Source organism: Tetrahymena thermophila (genome assembly GCF_000189635.1).
Source record: "Tetrahymena thermophila SB210 genomic scaffold scf_8254602, whole genome shotgun sequence".
Lineage (NCBI taxonomy): Eukaryota > Ciliophora > Oligohymenophorea > Hymenostomatida > Tetrahymenidae > Tetrahymena > Tetrahymena thermophila.
In genome coordinates, this window is record NW_002476372.1 from 120,722 (window position 1) to 140,643 (window position 19,922).

Genomic DNA, 19,922 nt, shown 5'->3' on the forward strand with positions numbered 1-19,922 from the left:
TAATTAAATTAGCATAAGAAATGCACTAGAAAGTAAGATAAATATTACAGTAAATTATTCTGGTTTGACCATCAATAAAAAACACAAATAAAAACAGACATTAATTAATCAATAAAAGCTTTAAAGCTTTCGCCAAGAGTATGCTGAGAATAAAGTTATAAACAGAAATGATTATTTAACTTATAATGAGTTCAATATATCAGAGGATTAGTTATACTATAGCGATTAAGTAAAGTTAATCAAGATAGGATCTACAATTAAAGTTGAAGCTTTTGAAATGAAAAAGCTTTTAATTTTGATAAATCATTTACTTTTTTTTGTTTACTTAAAATTTCTTTCAATTTTCAACATACTAAAATAAATTTATTTAAAGAAGCATTTTAAAAATTAAAAAACATAAACTTTACATGCAGTAAATCAATAAATTTAATAAAAATTAAAAGTAAAAAACTACATAGTAAGCTAAATACTTTATTAATCAGAAGAATAAAATATTTTTGGTGGTTTTTAGATTAACTCAGATCAGTAAAAATAAGAATTTATTTTCTAAGAAATTAAACCCTCTTAAATATAGTGTGTCCATAGAGATTCTGCTATTATTTTTTTGGAAAAATAACTAAGTCTCAAACAAGTAGAAAAAATTAAGATTGAAGAAAATCAAATAATCGTCTTTAATAAATGTGATATTTAATTAATACTGGATATACCTAAACAAGTTTGGAATAAATAATGGTTTGAGGTATTGAATGAAAATATTCGTTTTCCAAAAATAAAAAGTTAGCTATAAAATATTTTAAGCTAACTGGAATAGAAGAATTATTATCTTTGTCAGTATATAGCAAATGGAGGAGAAGGAGTTGTTTTCAAAGGATATCAAGTTAAAGATGGTAAATATGTGAATTTGGCTTTCAAAATTTATAATTTAGGAGATACAAAAGATGAAAAAGAGATTGAAGAGGAGATAAATATTATGAGTATATTTGAGAAAACAATAAATGTAGTTTAAATATTTGATTTCATTAAAATTTCTTAAAAAGTATATATCCTCGTTTTCGAATTATGCCATAAAAGTTTAAAAGATGAATTAAATCAAATAGAATAAGGTGAATTTTCCTTATTTAAATTGCTGAAAATTATTTTTGATTTAATTGATGGATTAATAGAGCTAAGAATTTATAATATTTTACATCTTGATATTAAACCTGATAACATATTAATTAATAGTGATGGCAACTATGTTTATGCTGATTTTGGTCTCTCATCACTGAAAACAAATAAAGAATAATAGTATATTAAAGGATATTCCAAATCTTATTCTCCTAGTGAAATAATGAAATTGGAAAACGATTTAATTGATTTTAAATCTGATGTCTATTCCTATGGATAAACTCTGTTATATATAATAAAAATTTTTTTAAAAAGTTGTCATGCTTCTGATAAAATAATAGCTGAAAGCATTGAAAACATTCTTCGATGTCATGTTGTTTAAGAAAATATAAATTAGAGATTAGATTGTTTTGAATTACACACAAAGTTCTTAGATTTTTTATTTAAAGTTAATTGTAAGCCATTTTTGGAATAATATTTAAATAAAATTCCAAAAATCTTAAAATTATCTCCTTACGATAAAAATAAAGATTCAAAATTTTTTCTAAAAATAGAACTATATTTCCACACCAACATTTTAAACTTGTAAAAGTAGTAAATTCATTTTAATTTTATAATTATTTAAATTAATTAATTAATTAAAACACTAGGTATTTATATGAAGGAAACAATGCTGATATTGCTAGAACTTTGAATAATGTTGGACTATGCTACAAAAACCTCGGAGATAACAAGAGATCAATGTTATATTTGTAGGAATCTCTTGAAATGAGGAGATAAATTTACAGCAAAAACCACCCTGAATTAGCTAGATCATATAATAATGTTGGGATATGCTATTAAAACCTAGAAAATAATGATAAAGCTTTAATTTATCTTAAAAAATCTCTGAAAATGAGAAATTAAATAATTTAGGGAAATCATTCAGATGTAGCCAAATCTTTAAATAATTTAGCTTTATGTTATATAAATAAGAAATAATATGATAAAGCTTTAAAGAAGTTGGAGAAATCACTAGAAATTAAAAAAAAAGATCACATAGAATAGCATCCCTGTGTTGCAACTACTCTAAATAACATAGGTACCTGTCATTTTAAACTGAAAGATTATGAAAAAGCTCTAGAAAACTAGTAAAAATCTTTAAATATCTATAAAATAGCATATAAACAAAATTCGAATCATGTAGATATAGCAAACACTCTAAATAATGTAGGATTATGTTATTTAAATAGTGGCAAAATAGATCAAGCCTTAATAAACTTTGAAGAGTCTCTTAATATTTATTAAAAAGTTTATTAAAATAATCATACTTAAATAGCAATTCTTCTATATAATATTAGTTTATGCTATAAGGCAACAGCCAATCAAAATGAGCAAATAAATAACCTAGATAAGAGTTTCAATAACATTTAGTAAAAAGTATATAATAAATAAACTGCCGTTTTATATAATGATATTGGGTTATGTTTTTTCGATTTAGGGTTACAGAATTAATAGAAGGAACACTTTAGCAAATCTTTGTTATGCTTCATAAAATCCTTAGAAATAGTTTAAAAAGTAATTTAAAACGATGTTTCCTTAAAAAACACTTGCTTGAATAATATTTATTAAGTAAATTTGAAAATCTCATGATTTCTTTTTAACTAAAGTGTATCTAAATACTTTAATTAAAATGTATTTGTTATAAAAATGAAGGATTCAATAAATCAAATATTGCTTATTATTATATAAATAAATAATTTAAATTTCATTAAATTATTTTTGTTGCTAATTCATTTTATTTTATTTTTTATGTCTATTTATGTTCATTCTAAATGCTAGATATTAAAAAAAATATTTTAAAGATGATATAATCTAAATCTTCATGAATTATCTTTAATGTCTCCCCAACTTTTTTAAGCATTAATTAATCCCGCAACTAAATTTTGTAAAATTTTGTAGGAGGTGATGAATAAGATACTTAATAAAAAATTATTTACCTTTTGATATTAATTTAATAAAAATATTTTTACTTAAATGTGAGAATTATTGGTTAAAGCAATAAAAAAGATTAATTATGAGTAGATTTATTTGTTCGTAAAAAAACAAAGAAAAAAAATTAATATTGTTCAATGAAAAGATATATTTATGTATTATATATTTATTAGATTATATATTGTGTATCTATCTAACAATTTATTTATATTGATATTTAATTAATTAATTATTATTAGTCAGATTTAGTTAATAAAAAAACACATTTATATTTATTTAGAAAAAGGAATAAAGTAATTAATGGTAATTACAACTTATTAATTATCAACAAACACATATTTTTTAAACAACATTTATAAAATAGAGCTCAATAGTTTAAAAAGAATAAATTGATTTACAAGAATGTATTTCTTCAATTGATTTTAGTCCTTCAGGAGAATACGTAGCAGTTGGTTTAATCGATGAGAGCGTAAAAGTTTGGTAAATCTATATAATTTGACTTTAATGGAGAATTTAATCTTTAGTAGAGTCTGATGGTAATTTATATATATATTATAAATAGGAAGGCTGATTTTTCACAAGATATTTCAAAGCAAAAATTACATTCTTTTGAAGGCCATATGATGGGAGTAGTAGATGTTAAGTTTAATTCAACTGGAAATAGTAAATTTAAAAGCCATAAAACTAGTTAAAACAATTTTTATATCTATTTTCTTTAGGATTAGCAGTTAGCTCATTAGATTCCATGATTAGAGTATGGAATGTAGATGATGGAGAAAAGGTTTGTGAATTATAGTGCAACCCAAGTAATAAATTTGCATTTTATAAATTTTATTTAACTTTAATTAACTTAACATAGTGGAAAACTGGAAATTAGCATTTAGAGATACAAATACTCTTCTTACTGCAGGTGAATAAGGTAAAGTATCTGAATATAACATAAATTCTAAGTCTTTAATTATCACTCACTAAACAAGAGATATATTTGCAACAGCTATTGCATCAGTAAAATTTATTCAATAACTTTTTAATATTACCTACCTTATTTTGATAGCCTTTTAGAAAATATTCTTCTTAAGAATTGATTAGATTTAAAGATATTTAATTATAAAAATATTTTATTTTAAGAAACCAATAATAATGTTTATCAATAAAAATAATCTAATCTATTAATTAATAATTTAAAAATAGTCAAAAGACAATAGCAAGTTTGTTGCTATTGGTAATAACGATGGTTAGCTTTTTATTATAAACTATACTAATAATAAACATATTACTACTTCCAACTATCACGATAAGAAGATCAGATCAATCTGCTTTTCTAATGATGATATGAAGTTATTAACTGCATCTGATGATGGTTCTGCTAAGCTAATTGATCTTACTAAAAATGAAGCAATATTTACATTTAATGGACACTCAGGTAATGTTAACTGTGTAGACTACTGCCCCATAGATGAAAAATTATTCGTTACTTGGTAAATAAAATATTAATTACTTCATCTATATTTAATTAATAGATTTCTGCAATTAGAGTTAAATTAAATTGCACATTAAATAAATTGGTATAAAATATGATTGTGAATTATTTTAGCAAATATTAAGAAACTCATTTAAGAATCTACAATTTAAGTCGCTTTAGTTTATAACTTGAAAAATTAGTTAATATTGAAAGAGAATTATTCATAAATTAAATTAGATTATCCAAAACAACCTTAACTAATATTAACTATTAAAAGCAATTAAAATTTAAAAAATAAATAATTATTTCTCATTTATTTTTTGACTAATATTTTCATTAATATAAAAAGGAATAAATTTTTTATTTCAAAGGATTTAAGTATATAAAAAAAGACTTTTATGAAATAAAGCAAAAAAAACTTTTTTAAAATATTTAACAAACATAATTTAAAATGAATAAAAACTAAAATATTGAGAAAATTAATAAACTATATTTTAGATTTAGTAAATTATTTAATTTTCATAAAAAATTTGATAGAATATTCTTTGATTGAAAGATATTTCCTTTGTTAAATTTTAAAAATGAAAATATCTTTAATTTTATAAAATAGCTCATATGATTAGACTGTTAAGGTTTGGGATATAAATAAAAAGAGTTGTATTGAAACAATAAAATTCCATTAGGACAATGTTTGGGCTGCTAAATTCCATCCTACTAAAAAGATTATTGGTTCAGGTAAATAAAAATATTTTAATTTTTATATGTTCATTCTTTCTGAATAATTAAAAAAATTTATTTCTCATTCAAAATTATTAATTTAATAAAAATAAAATAATAGTTTCTGATGATGGCTTGTTAGCTTTCCATGAACTTAAATGATAGAATTAATAATGGCTAATATGAATATTTCTTTTAAAATTAATAATTGGATTAAAAGTGTATGTTTATATGTTTACTAATAAAATGTAATCATTTAATAAATATTCTTCTACTTATATATTTTGATTGCAAAAGCCTCTCGCATTTATCAAAGAAAGAATATATTATAATTTTGTTTGAATGTATATTAATTGTTTCTTACTTAATATTTTTACACGCACTTCTATTTATTTTTTCTAGTCAATAAAACTTGAAAGAATTAAGAATAATATGGACATTTAGAAAGGATTTATTATTAAGAGAAAGAATTTTAATGCATCTAGAATCATTCTAAGATTTTTGTATATATATTTAATTTGTCTTTTTGAGTTTTCATTAGTTTTCTATTCCCTTTATTTGCTTATTAATATAACAAGAATTAAATGGAATTTTATTTGTTTCTCTTTTTCTTTCATTTATTATTCATTTTGTTTATTTATTTATTTAATTTTTTGCATATATGTTTTTTCTTTATCATTTTAAAATTAAAAGAAGAGTCACCGAAATAAACAATAAACAAATAAACAAAAAAAATCTGAACATACTCATTTAATAATTAAATAATAATTTAGTTAAATTAAAAATAAGAAAAAAAGATTTGTTAAATATATAGATAGAATTAACTATTCATTTGTTCTTTCTAAGCAATTATTAATAAGTAGTCAAGCAATCAATTAACATATAAAATGGCTGAATCTAAAAAAAAAGAGTGTGTACTTTGTTACGATGAGATTTAATACATCGGTTTAGGTTAGTGCAATCACAAGGAAATGTGCTATAAATGTCACTACAAGATGAGAACATTTACTTAAAATATTTCTTGTCCTTTGTGCAATGTAAACTATCGCGCTATTTTTTTCATAATCAAACTTACTTAAAGCATTTAAATTTGTATTAATTTCTGGTTATTAAAATAATTAGAGTTTGAATGGTGATTTGATTATTACAGATGATTTTAATGCTGACTTTGATGACTTTGAGTTAGATGGCTTAGAAGTATTTGATGTAAGTCATTATTTTATATCTATCTATTCCAAATAGCTAATTGATCTATTTATTTTGTAAAAATATAGTAAAAAGCAGGAATTTATGCTACTACTGAAGAAATTTATCATGAACTGAAAAAAGTAAATGAAAATAGTAAATTTAATATCATTTTAACTTATTCTCTATTTAAAATAGCTTGTAGAAATTAAGTGTTTCGCATCTGGATGCAAAGAAGAAAATAATACATTTTAGAGTCTTGCAAATTTAAAAAAGCATTTGAAGGAAAAGCATTAGCGTTTTTTATGGTAACTTAATTTTTAATGAAATTATTGAGACAAATTTATAAACTACATCTTTAATACATAGTGACATCTGTTTAGAATACAAAACATGCGTCTTGTCTGAATAGAAATTGTACACATAGCCAGGTTTAGAAAAACATACCAAAAAGGGAGACTTCGATGAAGATGGAAATGTTTATTTCTTCCATCCCGAATGCAAAGTAAAATATGACAAAAATATAAGAAGATGTTAAAATAAATTCTTTTTGAATGATAATAGTTTTGCTTGAAGTAATTTTATGATGAAGAAGCTATCGTAAAACATATGCCTGATCACTTTACATGTCATGTTTGTGGTCCTGATTACAAATACATTTATTATAAGAACTACTAAACTTTAGAAAAGCACTTTAGAATGTCTCACTATCTTTGTGAAGACTAATCTTGTAGAAGCAATTCATTTATCGTTTTTAAAACAGCTCCTGAATTAGAAATGCATAATTGTAAAGTTCATAACTAAAGCAATTCCAAAAAGCACACTGTTAAGTAAATAAATTAAAAGAAAAAAAAAATATTACCTATTTTAATTTTAATTCTTAGCTAAATTAATCTTACAACTATGACTGGTTTTGATTTCGGAAACGGTACTGAAATCAAAACAAAAAGCAAGGATGATTAAATTAAAGATAAGGAAGGTTTGGATTTTGAAAGTCAATTCCTTTCTTTAAGAAAAACCAAAATGAAAAATACTTAAATTGATTCTCATGAAGATGAACCTATTGATTACAGAGACTTCTACTGCTAAAAGTATGACGAAAAGTATATCAAAGAAGAAACAGAAATCTTGCAACAATATTATGAAGAACACTATGGTGAATAGAAATAATAAAAAGGTGGTAGAAATAATAATAGATCCAAAACTAATACCAAAAGAAAATCTTCGTAATATTAATTCATTTTTTTTAAATTTAATTTATTTATTCTTAATAATGTAATCTTTGTCAAAAAATCAGTCAAATAATTAAAATTTTTAAATTTTTGATAAAGTTAAAATATCTACTATTTTATAATTATGATAATAAGTGAAAAAGGTTTATTAATTATATATAAGGTATATTTAAATATGCTTAATTATTAAAATATTTTTAATATAAAATAAGTACTAAAAACGATGAAGTATTTTAAGAAGATATTCCACTTCTAAGATATCATTAAATTCATCATTTAGATGATGATTAAATATTAGGAAAACTTGGATTTGTTTTAGATTAAGAAAAATATGATTAAGTTGAATAAGCAAAAAGTTTGATGTAGAAGAAGAAAATAACTGCTCTTGAATTCTATAATAAATTTGAATCTTGTGTAGGAAAAGCAATAGCATTAAGATTACTTCCAGTTTTGGCAGCAAGTTTAAATTCAAAGTATGAATCTATTTAAAAAGAATTAGATGATGTTTACATGGCTTAAATTAAATTATTACCAGCAAAGGTATACATTTTTATTATTTTTCAAATAAAAGATATTAAAAAATAACAAATATTTTTTAAAAACTTAAATTTAGAATTAAAATTTGATAAACAGCTCCACTACTTATAAAGAATTTTTCTCTAAATTTAGAACCATTATTGAGGATTAGCTTTCTAGTCGTATTAAAAGTGGTGCACTAAAATTAAACTTAAAAGATTTAAAAATGGATAGATCAAGAAGATTCTAGCTCATTGAAATTTTAAGAAGAGTTAAAACAAAAGAAATGGCTAAGCTTAAGTTTATTTCCAACTTTGGTGTCTCTGTTGATGTCAATTCTATGATTTTAAGAAAACTTTTCTTCTCTGACTTTAAAAAAATAAACGATCATTTGGATAAGATTCCCAACCATGAAATACTTCACCTCTACGTATACGTGTAAGCTTTCTCTTTCTGATTATGCTTAATTCTCAATAAAACAATTTCTAAAGCTACTTTTAAAAAACAAAAAAATTAATATATAAAATTAATTTATTTATTTCATTAATTTATAAATAAATAAATATAGGAGCTATTGTGATGATTTATTACATGGAAAAGATATTCATAAAGATAAATAGCAAATTTCAGTTAATATGTTAAAAGATTACTTCTCTACTCATCCAGAAATATATAACCAATTCTACCCTAAGGGAGAAAATGTTGACGAAGAGTACTAAGAAGAAGAATAAAAATAATAAATAGGTATTATATAAAAAACAAGCGTCATTTCAAAATCAAGTGGCCAATCTAAAGCATAGCAAATTGATACTTAAGATATTTATGAGTTCCCATCTATGAATCCTTAATAAAAGAAGGTTGTTCCTGCATCTTAAATTAAACCAGAACCTACTCTACCTGTAGAAAAGCCTAAAAATGAAAAAGAAATATAAAAAAAACTAAATGTTTAGAATAATTGGGAAAAAGCAAATGAAAATCCTTTCCTCTATGAATCTTAAGATACCAAAATTAGAGTTAATTAAGTTTTAAAAGAAGAATTCCCCACTTTAGGTGGAGGAAAACCTCTTCAACCATTCACTGTTCCTAAAAGTAACTCATTTATTTCCAAATAATATTTAATTATGAATATGTAAAACAAATTTATTAAATTACATTTTAATAAATAAATATAATAGAAAAATAACCAACATTATTTACTGAAGAGGAGAAACCTTAACCTAAAAGTCAAGCAAAAAACAATGGTAATCCTACTAAATAAGAGTCTAATTAATGGAATGGCCCAGGTAGCGAAGATGTAAATGAACACGATATAGCTAACTTAAAAGTTGTTGGAGTTAAGAAGAAAGGTAAAAAGGGATAAGTTCAAGTATCTCTTGCTGGTTACTTTAAATGAAACTAATTAATCTGATAAATTTTAATAAACGAAGATATTTAAGAGCATTAATTAAATATCTTTCTAATAAACTATTAACAAAAACAATGGCAAAGACTATCTATCAATTACTTACTTAATCAATCAATCAATCACGCTCACTCACTCACTGTAAAATATTATATAGAACACAAATTAATAATTCCATAAATTATGAAAAAGCAGATAAATGAGTGAATTTGTAAGCTAATTAGTTTTTATGCTATCCTTTAATAGTATTTATAAAATAAATCTATTTTAATAACATAACAAAATATAAATAATACAATAAGCAAACAATTTTTGGTAGATAGATAGGTTAATTATATTTATGTTTTATCTAATATTAATCAATTTAAATACAATTGCTGTATGTATCAATAAATCAATTAATGAATGAATGGTATTTTTTATTTGCTAGGTAAATAAATCTAGTTTATTTTATATTTATTGCAAATATCTATTTAATTTAATATTATCACAAATAATCTTTCTAATCCCTAAAAAATTAACAAAATAAATATTTTTTTGAAATTTAATTATTTTTTTGCTTAATATTTTAACATACCTACCTATCTATTGTCTATTTCTTACATGTTAAATTTTATAAAATTATTTTTTTTATCATCCTCTTTAGGAGACTTTAACAAAAACCCCAAAAATTTGAAAAAATATAGAATATTGTATTTAAACGCTTTATACACTATATATATAGATATTATATTAAATTTACGAATTTATTGATTGATTAGTGCCTTTATTTACTTTATCATAAATATTTTTTCATTTATTTTCATTTTAAATTAAACCTACCAGGATAAGAAATATTTCAAATGATTAATTTCTTCAAAATTTGCCGCATTCTTCAGCTTCTTCAATAGTATAAGGTTTTTCATTAGCTCTTTTTACTGATTTCTTATGGACCTTAGTAGTCTAGTGTGTCTTTAAAGATTCATCATTATTGAAATATCTAGCGCATGGAATACAATAATATTGACCAAGACCAGGTAAGTCTTCGTTAACTTCTTAATTGAGCCACTTTTCTTGATTTTCAGGTTTTATATCTTCATGGACTTGGTCCTAATCTCTTTTATAATGTCTAGTTTTAAATGTTCTGTGGAAATTTTTATTCTTTCCCTTAGTTCCCTTTCTTCTTTAAACTCCTCCCATTTATTTTTACTTAGTTGATTTAATAATATTGGTCAAAAATAATTAATGAATTAATAGAATAAATAATTGTTTGCCAATAAATTCAATCTCTAATTAAATTTAAAACAACTGAGGTTGATAAGAAATATTATCATTATTTATTAAATTCTTATCTTTAATCACTAATAGCAATTTTAATCTGTACTTTAACAAATTTATATTCTATTACTTCAAATATTAACTTATTCTATTCAAAACCCAATTTAAAAATTCATTTATTATATTTAGTCTAATTAAATCATCTTTTTTCTTTTTAAATATTTTGCTATTCTAATAAAATTAAATATAATTATTTTTATTTTCAAATTACTATTAAATATTTTATTCTTTATTTTTGAAAAAATAATAAATTTAAGTTTTATTTAATTTTCCTGATTAAAAAATAAATCAAATAATTTTTTGTTTTGATATTTATTATAATTTAAATTTAAATATTTTAATTATTTTATAAATGTCTCATAAAAGTTTTTAAAAAAAATCTAATACGTGGCTTTAAAATTTTAAAAGAAAAAGTTAGTAAAAAGATAATTAATAAAAATATTAATGATATTTTATTTATTGACTTGTCTAACAAAAAAGATACAGACACATAAAAAACAATTTGTTGTTAATTTAAAAGCTTTCTTTTCAAATTTTTAATGTTTGATTTTGATAATTAATTAATTTATCAAATAATTAAAATACTCAAATATTAAATCCGAAATGTTTTAGAAGGCTGTTACAACATTAGTTTTTGCTTTATTAGCAATAAAAGGTATTACTTTCATTAATTTTGAATAGTAATCATAAACAGAGCTCTATACCTAGTCATGGAATTTATCATTGACTAGAATCAACAGTCTTTAGCAAGTTGTTTTGGGTGAACAAAAGTTTGATATGACTAAGTATCAATTAGTAAGCGATTAAGCTCAAAAGCAATTTATGGTCAATGTAGGTTTATTCTATATAATTGCAGGTTTCTCAATTTAATACAGAGCTGTATTATTCAGATATTTATCAGGATTGATATTTATGATCATTTTCTTTGTTTACGGCATTAACAAGAAATAATTCGAAACCAATGAATATCTTGAAAAATATTATCATTTTGCTCTTTCTTTGGTCTTTTTCTTCTAACATTTGATTGAACCTAAGCTATTTAGTGAAAAAATGGTTTATAAATTACTTGATGACGAAAAAGAAAGAATGCTTAAATAAATTGAAGCCAGCAAAGTAAAGAAAGTTAAAAAGAATAAAGATAAGCAAGATTAATAAGAAACCAAAGAAGAAACTCAAAAAAGAGATATCCTTTAAGAATAATAGAATTAAAAAGAAGAAGTTTAATAAGAGGAAGAATAGGAAGAAGTTGAATCCAAGAATTAAGATGCAGTAAAATCAGATAAGAAAGAAGTCAATAAAAAAGAAAGCGATGATGATAATTAATAAGAAGAAAAAAGAAAGTTTTAAGTTGATGAAGATGGTTTTTCTGTTGTCCCTAAAAAGAATATTAAAAAAGTGTAAGAAAATAGAAAAAATGCTAAAGAGAAAAAGAAATAAATGTATGATATTTGATTAGTATTAAACACTATCTCAAAAACTATTTTTGAATAATTATTTAACTGTTATTATTTATATTTTACTTGTTTGTTAAAACAATAAATTAAATTTATTTATAAATCTTAGTTTTTCAATTTTAAATTATTTTTTAAATTTTAATTGCATTTTATTCATACAATATCAATCTTCAGACAAAAAAAAAAATAAATCTTAAAATTTAAGTTTAAAATATGTATAAGCTAAAGTAGATTTTATTTAGATTTTAAAAAATTTATTATTTATATACACGTACAATAAATATATTTGTTGGTCATTTAAACAAAATTGAGTTAGTTTCTATGCTTTTAATATATTTTATAATAAAATTAACTTATTTTAAATTCAATCTAAATCAACTGCAATTTAATGAGTATTAAAAAGCCATTCAACAAACAAATTTTGCTATTTATAAATACTAGCTTTGTGAATGCTTTGAACTAATTCTATATCTATCTCAAAACTATTTAAGTATTCTAAAAATGCCTCTTACAGTTTCTTAAATAATTAGTGATAAAAATTTATTTTACTTAAAAATATTTAATTTAATAAATTACTTCAGATAAATTTATGAACTTGGGCTTATATACTTTGCTAATATTTAATCTAATATCATGCTTTTGCTCTGAAATATATTTAAATTTTAAAATATCTTCAATTTAACTATGACTTTCATATATTCCAATATTTTTAATAGTAATTTCTCCAAAAGATTCTTCGCATTCATAAACAACATATTATTCTACTTCTGGCTTATCTTTAACAATTACCTAAGCAAAAAAACAATTAAATAAATTAAAATATATTTTCTGTGCTTAATTAATTACTAAAAATGTGAAACTGTACTCTTCAAGAGGATTTCCTAAAGGGTTTTCTTAATCTAGGATGAGGTCTCTAGCTATTTTTTCTCTTTCTTAGTGTAAAGAGTTAAAATATTGATTTTCAAATCTAATATCTAAAATATCCTTAGCTTAATCCAATTCATTATAATATAAAAATCTTTAATCGTTTGGATTTAATACATGATATCTTTCACTAAAATAATTAAAAATAATTTATAGCAAAAGTTTATTAACATAAATAAATAAATAATTAATAATATAAAATTTTTACTTAGCTCTAAATAGAATTTCTACTTATTTTGATCCTATTCTTTTAATCAATTGCATAACAGGTTTTCTTGAATTTTCTAATAGGAGAAATCCTTTCTCTGAAAAGCATTTCTATTATATTAACAATCAATAAAAACATATCATTTTAATGAATTTAGTTAAGTAGTAAGTAAAATTTTATTGAAAACAAAATAAAATCTTACCAAAAGATCTTGCTTTGTTTTATCTATAATTTATTAATTTTTTAAGTAATCTTTGATTTCATATTATAAAACTCTTCTTAAAGATGTCGCAACGGCACATTTTGCTTTTATAGTACTCATAAATTATTAATATTTTTTATTTTAACTTACTTTTGATTTCATAGTTTGTAGGATCGCTATCTAATTCTTCAATTAGCTCCTTTTCATTTTCTTTCATCTAATTACAAAGACCTTATAGATCGCTATCGAGAACATTAATTTCTTTGACTTCCTCTTTCTATCTGAGAAAGCTAATTTAAAACTTCTAGGCATATGAAAAAAATCTTTTTATAGAATACCTAGATTTGTTTAAAGAAATCATCTTAAAATTTAAATTGTGCTTTTTTATTTATTGTATAAAAAAATATTTGGTGCTATGTAGATATTTAATATTTTAGCTTTAAAATAAATATATTAATTATATTAATACACAATTTTAATTATTTGGTTATGTAATAACTAAGCAAATCAATTAATTTTTGAAAACTAAGTAAATATCTTCAAAATTATCAAGAAAGAAGAGATCATAATTTTATTGTTTAATATTGGTTTATTTTAAATATGATTTTAAAATAATTAAAATATTTTAATTAGAAGTTTATTAAGTTTAGATTGATAATATGGCTTTTATTAAAATTTAAATATAATTAAATATTTGAACATTTTACTAAGTATTTCGTTAAGTGCATATTACTACGAATTAGATGAAGAAATTTATATAGCTGTTTAGATATGGTGAAATAATTAAATTTTGGAGCAAAAATATTACAAAAACGAATAAAAATATCTACAAAACCATAGAGAAATAATTATATTATAAACAAACAATATTTTATGACAGTAATCACTTTTTCTTACTAAACTCGAGTGGTTTTTCAGTATCTTAATTTTATTATGAATACTGATAATACTATTAGTAATACATTTATTGATTTTAGTACTGTTGTTAATAATAAGATGCAAATTCTTGTTGCTATTGTTAACTGTACTGCCCATACTGTGGGTATTAAGATATTAATGGATATTATTATTCTTATCCACTTTTTTCTTAAATTTCATACTCATGTCCTTCTCTACCTTTAGTTTTTTTCAACTCTCTATCTTTGCTTCTACTTCTACTTCTGCTTCTACTTTTGCTATCTTCATAACCAGAATATTTATCTCCTTCATCATCATCATCGTCATCAGCAAAAACTTAATTCAATAACTGAACATTCTATTTCATTAATTGCTATTCTTAATTAAACTTTTTTTAAGCCAAATACTATTGCCTTTTTGCAAGGTGCTATTATTTTTTGAGGTTAGCTTCTTCAACTTTTGATCTTATTTCTTAATCTCTCTTTTATTTTTCAACTACCCTTTTGAGCTACTCGTAATGCTCTTTATTATATTTTTCTTAATTTTCTGTATCGAGATGCTCTAAAAACCATTTAATATTAATTACTTCACCTTCATCTAAAGCTTAATGTTGCATAGCTTCTTTAGCATATTCAGCCATACATCTGTGTACATATCTAATGATAGCTCTACCTTAATTAGGAAGATATTTAATATCTTCTATATCACCCCATTCACTAAAATGACGATATAATATTTCATACATTTAAGTTATTACACCAATACCCTCAGTTGGAGCTTTAAAATCTTTAATTTCAATGCTACGAGTTTCATGCATAAATGAACCAACACCTCCTCTATCTTCTCTGTGCTTGTCATGCCTTTATCTTCCGAAAACATCACGACTGTTATCTATTGTCATGCATTCAGCAAGAGATGGAACACGATGAAAATATCTAATATTATTTATAAATAAAATAGTGTTTATAAGTATTGTAAACTCTAATTAAAAGAAAAAAATTTTAAGGTTTGAAATTCTCAATGAAAATTAATTACTTTAAAATATTTAAATTTAAAACAAATTAAAAATTATTGAATTTTTATTAATCATGAATGATAAAATTTCTAATAATACATTATTTATTTTTATTATTCTAATAATCCAAAATTAAATAAATGTTGATACATTAATCTATAATGACATAGCTACTAATTAATTACCTGCAATTTTAGCCTTCAGAGCAGCAGCCCTTTGCCCAGTGGTGACAATAGTAGGCACTGTAGCGATCAGTAAGATCTGCTTTAGTGTATCCTGAATCAAGTTCTGTATTACAACGAGTTTCTGCAGGAGTCTTATGATCTCTTACAGTATCTCTAGTATCAGATAAATGCTTTCCGTACCAAATATTATATTCTTGATCACCTTCTTTGTAAGCATATTTATCTGCCAAAGACTGCTCAATTTATTTTCTTGATGGTCTAAGAAGTATTTTAGAAATATCCTTTTCACCTCTTTTAGAAATCTACTATTGCATTCCTTTTGGTATATATTTGTCTAAAGTGTTTAAATTATCTTCTATATTGTTTTGTTAAACACTCATTTATTAATTATTTTCATCTGCTTCTTAATTGTCTTCATAATTAACTTCCTAGCTGTCAGATTAAGATCTTGAACGATTTTATTTTTCTCCTTCTGATTCCAAATTTTTTTGTTATCCTTCATCTTAATCATCTACATTTTTTTTAAGCTTTTCTTTTTAAATCTACACTTTTACCATTTCTAATAATTTAGAATCATTTAATTCAGATTATGTTTCTTTTGTATTATTAACATCATCTTTTTTACTTTCATTAGATGAAATATCATTTGAATTTGAATCTTTTTACTTTTCTTATTTATACACTTTTTCAAATACCTTGAGCTTTTCTAAAACTTCAGAAGGCAATTCCCATAAAGATTGACTTGTAATTGGATTATAATAAAAATATCTATTATATGCTTCATTAAAATGCTATTCAAAAGGCTTAATTAATTCTTGAAAAACCTTTTAATCCATTTCTTTCACTCACTATTAATCCTATTATATTATATTTCCCCTTGTTATTTGTTTATCCAAGTATTTCAATATTTTAAAGCGCTAAAATTATAATAAATTTTAATCTTTTTACTAGAATTTTTGTAAATTTGATAAGAATTTAAAATAATTCAAAGGTTTTTCGAACTAATTTAATTGAAATAAATAAATAGTTATTTATATAATTAATAAGATGACTTGAAAAAAATTGATTAATTTTTATAATAATGCATCTATCTATTCCAATTATAAAAATTAAGAAGATATGCAAAAAAAATATTGAAAATATTTCAATAAATTGATAACTTACCTACCTATCTGTCATATCCATATTCTATCTAATATACTCTAAAAATTATATTTATTACTTAAATTAGAAATGAATAAAACAAAATTAAAATTGATATAAAATTAATCATTTCAGATAATTGTTTATTGATTAAACTTAATTTTATAAAATATTTTGTTCTATTTAGTTTATAATTAATATTTGCACTTAATACATTAAATAATATAAATTTATAAATAAATACACAAATGTATAATTTATATATTGTAGTAAGTAGATTATGTTTAGCTACATCAAATACTCCATCTAAAAAATCATTTTTCAGTTTTTGTAGTTTAAATTCCATTAAGATTATAATTGATATATTTTGATTAGATTGATGGATAATACAGTATTATTTGTTATCAAAAATTTTATGAAATTAAAGATTAAGAATTTTAATCAAATTTTAAATTTTCTTTCTTTTGTTTATTAAATTTTTTTGAATATTGAAAGGAAATCAGTCAAAAATATTAATAATTTAAGATTAAGTATTATTTTTTAGTTAGTGTTCTAAATTCATTAAAATAAAAGACTTTAAAATGAATGAAGATTTTTTTAAGTAGCTAAGCATAAATGAATTGAAGGCATATAAATAGCGCTTACAAATTAGGAATAATGGTAAATCAATTTTTATCAGATAATAAATATCTTTTACTCTTAACTATTTAAAAATATCAGATATGAATAATATGGTTGAATATATGAAAAAAGAAAATGAAAATTTAGAGGAAATGAAATCGTTTTTGTCTAACCACTAGTAGCATATTACTCTCCTTCTTAAAAGATAAGAAACTAGAGAATTTGAAAAGTATCTATTTTACCAAATTGCTTTTTGAATTTAAGTAATAATTTAATATATAAACAAATAGGAAAGCACGCAACAAAATATTTACTACGATTATATAAAATGGAGTGAATATGCTTCCTACAAATTTAAATCCAAAGAACTTGATAAACTATTTCTCAAATCTGTAAATAATTAAAATTTTGAATAGTAAGATATCTTATTTTCTAAATAAAAATTATAAAGCCAAAATAATGATGTGCCTGATTAACAAATATCTAATGATGAAGATTATTAGAAAAAAATATCAAATCAACCTAGTAAATATTTATTAAATACTAATCAAATTAAAAATAATATATTGAATATTTTAACTAATTTTAAAAAGATGTTGATGAGATTATATACAATCCCAAACAAAATTTATCATAAATACTAGCATCAAATAATAACCTTCCTCAATAGAACTAAACAGGATAAAGATAAAGAAAAAAAATCTTTGAGGAGCAAAAACCTTTGTATAATCCGCTAGCATCAATACCATCATTTATTTAGTAGAATTAACAAATATAATAGTAGTAAAAGGAGTAATAGCTAATATAGTAATCCAATCAAGCTCAACAAAATCAATAAAATGAAAAAGAAAATGAAACTAATGAAAAAAAAAAACAATAGCAATAATAAAAACAGTAATAGCAACCACAAAAGTAATAAAAACACTTTGAAGAAGATGAGTGCTATAATATTGAATAAGATTCAATATGAAAATATTTATGCAAGTTTAAAATATATTTTTACATTTTATTAACTAAATAAATATTACAAAAATTGGTTAAAATTCATTTGAAATAACGTTTTTAAGAAACTAAAATCTATCTTTCTTAAATTATTAATTATTTTAATTAATTTTTTTATAAAAATAACAAAGTTTTTATTAAATTTATTTTACTGCTAAATATGTATTATGTATATTTATTTACTTTAAGAGTTAAATGTTAAATTGAGTCTTTAGAAAATTTAAATAAATTAAAAATTTTTAAAAATTAAATTATTATTTTGCTTTAAATTAATATATTTTTATCATTAAAAAAATATTAATATCACTTTATTTAAAGAATTAATTGAGTTTTTCCAAATATTTATAATTATCATCAGTAATAATAATAAATAATTTCTTTAGGGATCATTAAGATTTGTTTCAGAGTTTGCAAAATTAAAAAATTAACAAATTTTTTGCTTTACAACAAACTAAAAATAATTGTATGAAATTTTAGAAATTTATTTCAATGAAGAGTATAAATTTAGATTGATATTAATTTTTTAGATTTAAAATTGGTTCAACTTCAACTTTATTTAAGTAAAAATTGTATTTATTTAATTTCAATTTTTATTTACTGATTATTTTTTGTTTAATAATTCATTTATTTTAATTATCTATATATTATTATATCTATAAAATTAAATTATATATATGTTTGTTGTTAAATCCTCAGATTATAGCTATTTTCAGAAAATTATTTCTTGAGTTAGAATTATGGGAGCAGTTAGAATTGAATCAATTTTTTAATGAAAAGGGTCTGAACACATGGACACACTTATATTCGATTACATTGATATTTTAGTTGAGATATTGGATCACTAAATTAATTAAATATTATTTTTGTGAAATTTATCAATTTTTAATCACTCAATAGAACATTTTGTAGCTATTATTTCGAAATAATACTCACATATTTAATAAATAACTTTTTTATTTTCGTATATTATTTTACTAACTACGTGTAAATTATTTTTGAACTATTCTTTCATACTTTATTGTATTTATTTTGTATCTTTAAAAAAGTAAATAGGATTGTTCAAAATTAAATTACAAAATATTTTAGGAGGGATTTAGTTACATTTATGAAAAAAGTAGTTTTCTTTTGAGATATTTGTAAAGAGAGTCTTCAATTTTCACTCTTTTTTCTAGAAAATTTGATTTAGTGAAAAAAGGTATCTAGTAATGAAATAGGTTAAGTTTATTAAGCTAAAAAGATATTTTTATTTAAAATTACGTAATATGTATGAATTGGTGGGTACTTTTGTCGAAATAAGGATGATCTATTGTAAAATCAAAAAATAAAAATGAAATTTAATTAAATTAATATTGAGAGTTG

At 21.7% G+C, this 19,922-nt stretch overlaps 8 protein-coding genes across 8 annotated transcripts; 5 read left to right on the top strand and 3 right to left on the bottom strand. All coding sequences in view use genetic code 6, as the record gives it.

The window, feature by feature from the left end:
• Nucleotides 1–20: 20 nt before the first annotated feature.
• TTHERM_00954310 (tetratricopeptide repeat protein) lies at nucleotides 21–2,739 on the top strand (the record flags this gene model as incomplete). The annotated part of the gene is made up of 4 exons (XM_001018054.2): nucleotides 21–32; nucleotides 98–229; nucleotides 374–1,698; nucleotides 1,758–2,739. The coding sequence occupies 4 exons, from the start codon at nucleotides 21–23 to the stop codon at nucleotides 2,737–2,739; spliced, it is 2,451 nt and encodes an 816-aa protein (XP_001018054.2).
• Nucleotides 2,740–3,234: 495 nt separating this feature from the next.
• TTHERM_000954319 (tetratricopeptide repeat protein) lies at nucleotides 3,235–5,422 on the top strand (the record flags this gene model as incomplete). Its single annotated transcript, XM_012798122.1, has 8 exons — nucleotides 3,235–3,384; nucleotides 3,446–3,561; nucleotides 3,644–3,744; nucleotides 3,801–3,887; nucleotides 3,941–4,086; nucleotides 4,273–4,559; nucleotides 5,154–5,278; nucleotides 5,382–5,422. 8 exons carry the CDS (start codon nucleotides 3,235–3,237, stop codon nucleotides 5,420–5,422), a joined length of 1,053 nt encoding a protein of 350 aa, XP_012653576.1.
• A 725-nt stretch (nucleotides 5,423–6,147) lies between these two features.
• Nucleotides 6,148–9,586, top strand: TTHERM_00954320 (zinc finger, C3HC4 type (RING finger) protein; the record flags this gene model as incomplete). The annotated part of the gene is made up of 11 exons (XM_001018055.3): nucleotides 6,148–6,297; nucleotides 6,383–6,466; nucleotides 6,535–6,588; nucleotides 6,644–6,753; nucleotides 6,815–6,950; nucleotides 7,010–7,275; nucleotides 7,330–7,671; nucleotides 7,890–8,217; nucleotides 8,291–8,631; nucleotides 8,762–9,282; nucleotides 9,369–9,586. The coding sequence occupies 11 exons, from the start codon at nucleotides 6,148–6,150 to the stop codon at nucleotides 9,584–9,586; spliced, it is 2,550 nt and encodes an 849-aa protein (XP_001018055.3).
• An 864-nt stretch (nucleotides 9,587–10,450) lies between these two features.
• On the bottom strand, nucleotides 10,451–10,897 carry TTHERM_00954330 (zinc finger protein; the record flags this gene model as incomplete). Its single annotated transcript, XM_001018056.2, has 1 exon — nucleotides 10,451–10,897. The coding sequence occupies exon 1, from the start codon at nucleotides 10,772–10,774 to the stop codon at nucleotides 10,451–10,453; it is 324 nt and encodes a 107-aa protein (XP_001018056.1). The 5' UTR covers nucleotides 10,775–10,897.
• A 480-nt stretch (nucleotides 10,898–11,377) lies between these two features.
• On the top strand, nucleotides 11,378–12,364 carry TTHERM_00954340 (high-temperature-induced dauer-formation protein; the record flags this gene model as incomplete). The annotated part of the gene is made up of 1 exon (XM_001018057.4): nucleotides 11,378–12,364. Exon 1 carries the CDS (start codon nucleotides 11,516–11,518, stop codon nucleotides 12,362–12,364), a length of 849 nt encoding a protein of 282 aa, XP_001018057.3. The 5' UTR covers nucleotides 11,378–11,515.
• Nucleotides 12,365–12,602: 238 nt separating this feature from the next.
• TTHERM_00954350 (glycoprotein) lies at nucleotides 12,603–14,150 on the bottom strand. Its single transcript, XM_001018058.2, has 6 exons — nucleotides 13,851–14,150; nucleotides 13,701–13,804; nucleotides 13,499–13,608; nucleotides 13,213–13,420; nucleotides 12,943–13,155; nucleotides 12,603–12,883 (listed from the first exon to the last, which is right to left on the bottom strand). The coding sequence occupies exons 1-6, from the start codon at nucleotides 14,059–14,061 to the stop codon at nucleotides 12,731–12,733; spliced, it is 999 nt and encodes a 332-aa protein (XP_001018058.2). The 5' UTR covers nucleotides 14,062–14,150; the 3' UTR covers nucleotides 12,603–12,730.
• A 433-nt stretch (nucleotides 14,151–14,583) lies between these two features.
• On the bottom strand, nucleotides 14,584–16,633 carry TTHERM_00954360 (WW domain protein; the record flags this gene model as incomplete). Its single annotated transcript, XM_001018059.3, has 2 exons — nucleotides 14,584–15,532; nucleotides 15,798–16,633. The coding sequence occupies 2 exons, from the start codon at nucleotides 16,631–16,633 to the stop codon at nucleotides 14,584–14,586; spliced, it is 1,785 nt and encodes a 594-aa protein (XP_001018059.2).
• Nucleotides 16,634–17,521: 888 nt separating this feature from the next.
• Nucleotides 17,522–18,613, top strand: TTHERM_00954370 (hypothetical protein; the record flags this gene model as incomplete). Its single annotated transcript, XM_001018060.3, has 4 exons — nucleotides 17,522–17,600; nucleotides 17,661–17,790; nucleotides 17,852–17,953; nucleotides 18,013–18,613. The coding sequence occupies 4 exons, from the start codon at nucleotides 17,522–17,524 to the stop codon at nucleotides 18,611–18,613; spliced, it is 912 nt and encodes a 303-aa protein (XP_001018060.2).
• Nucleotides 18,614–19,922: the final 1,309 nt, after the last annotated feature.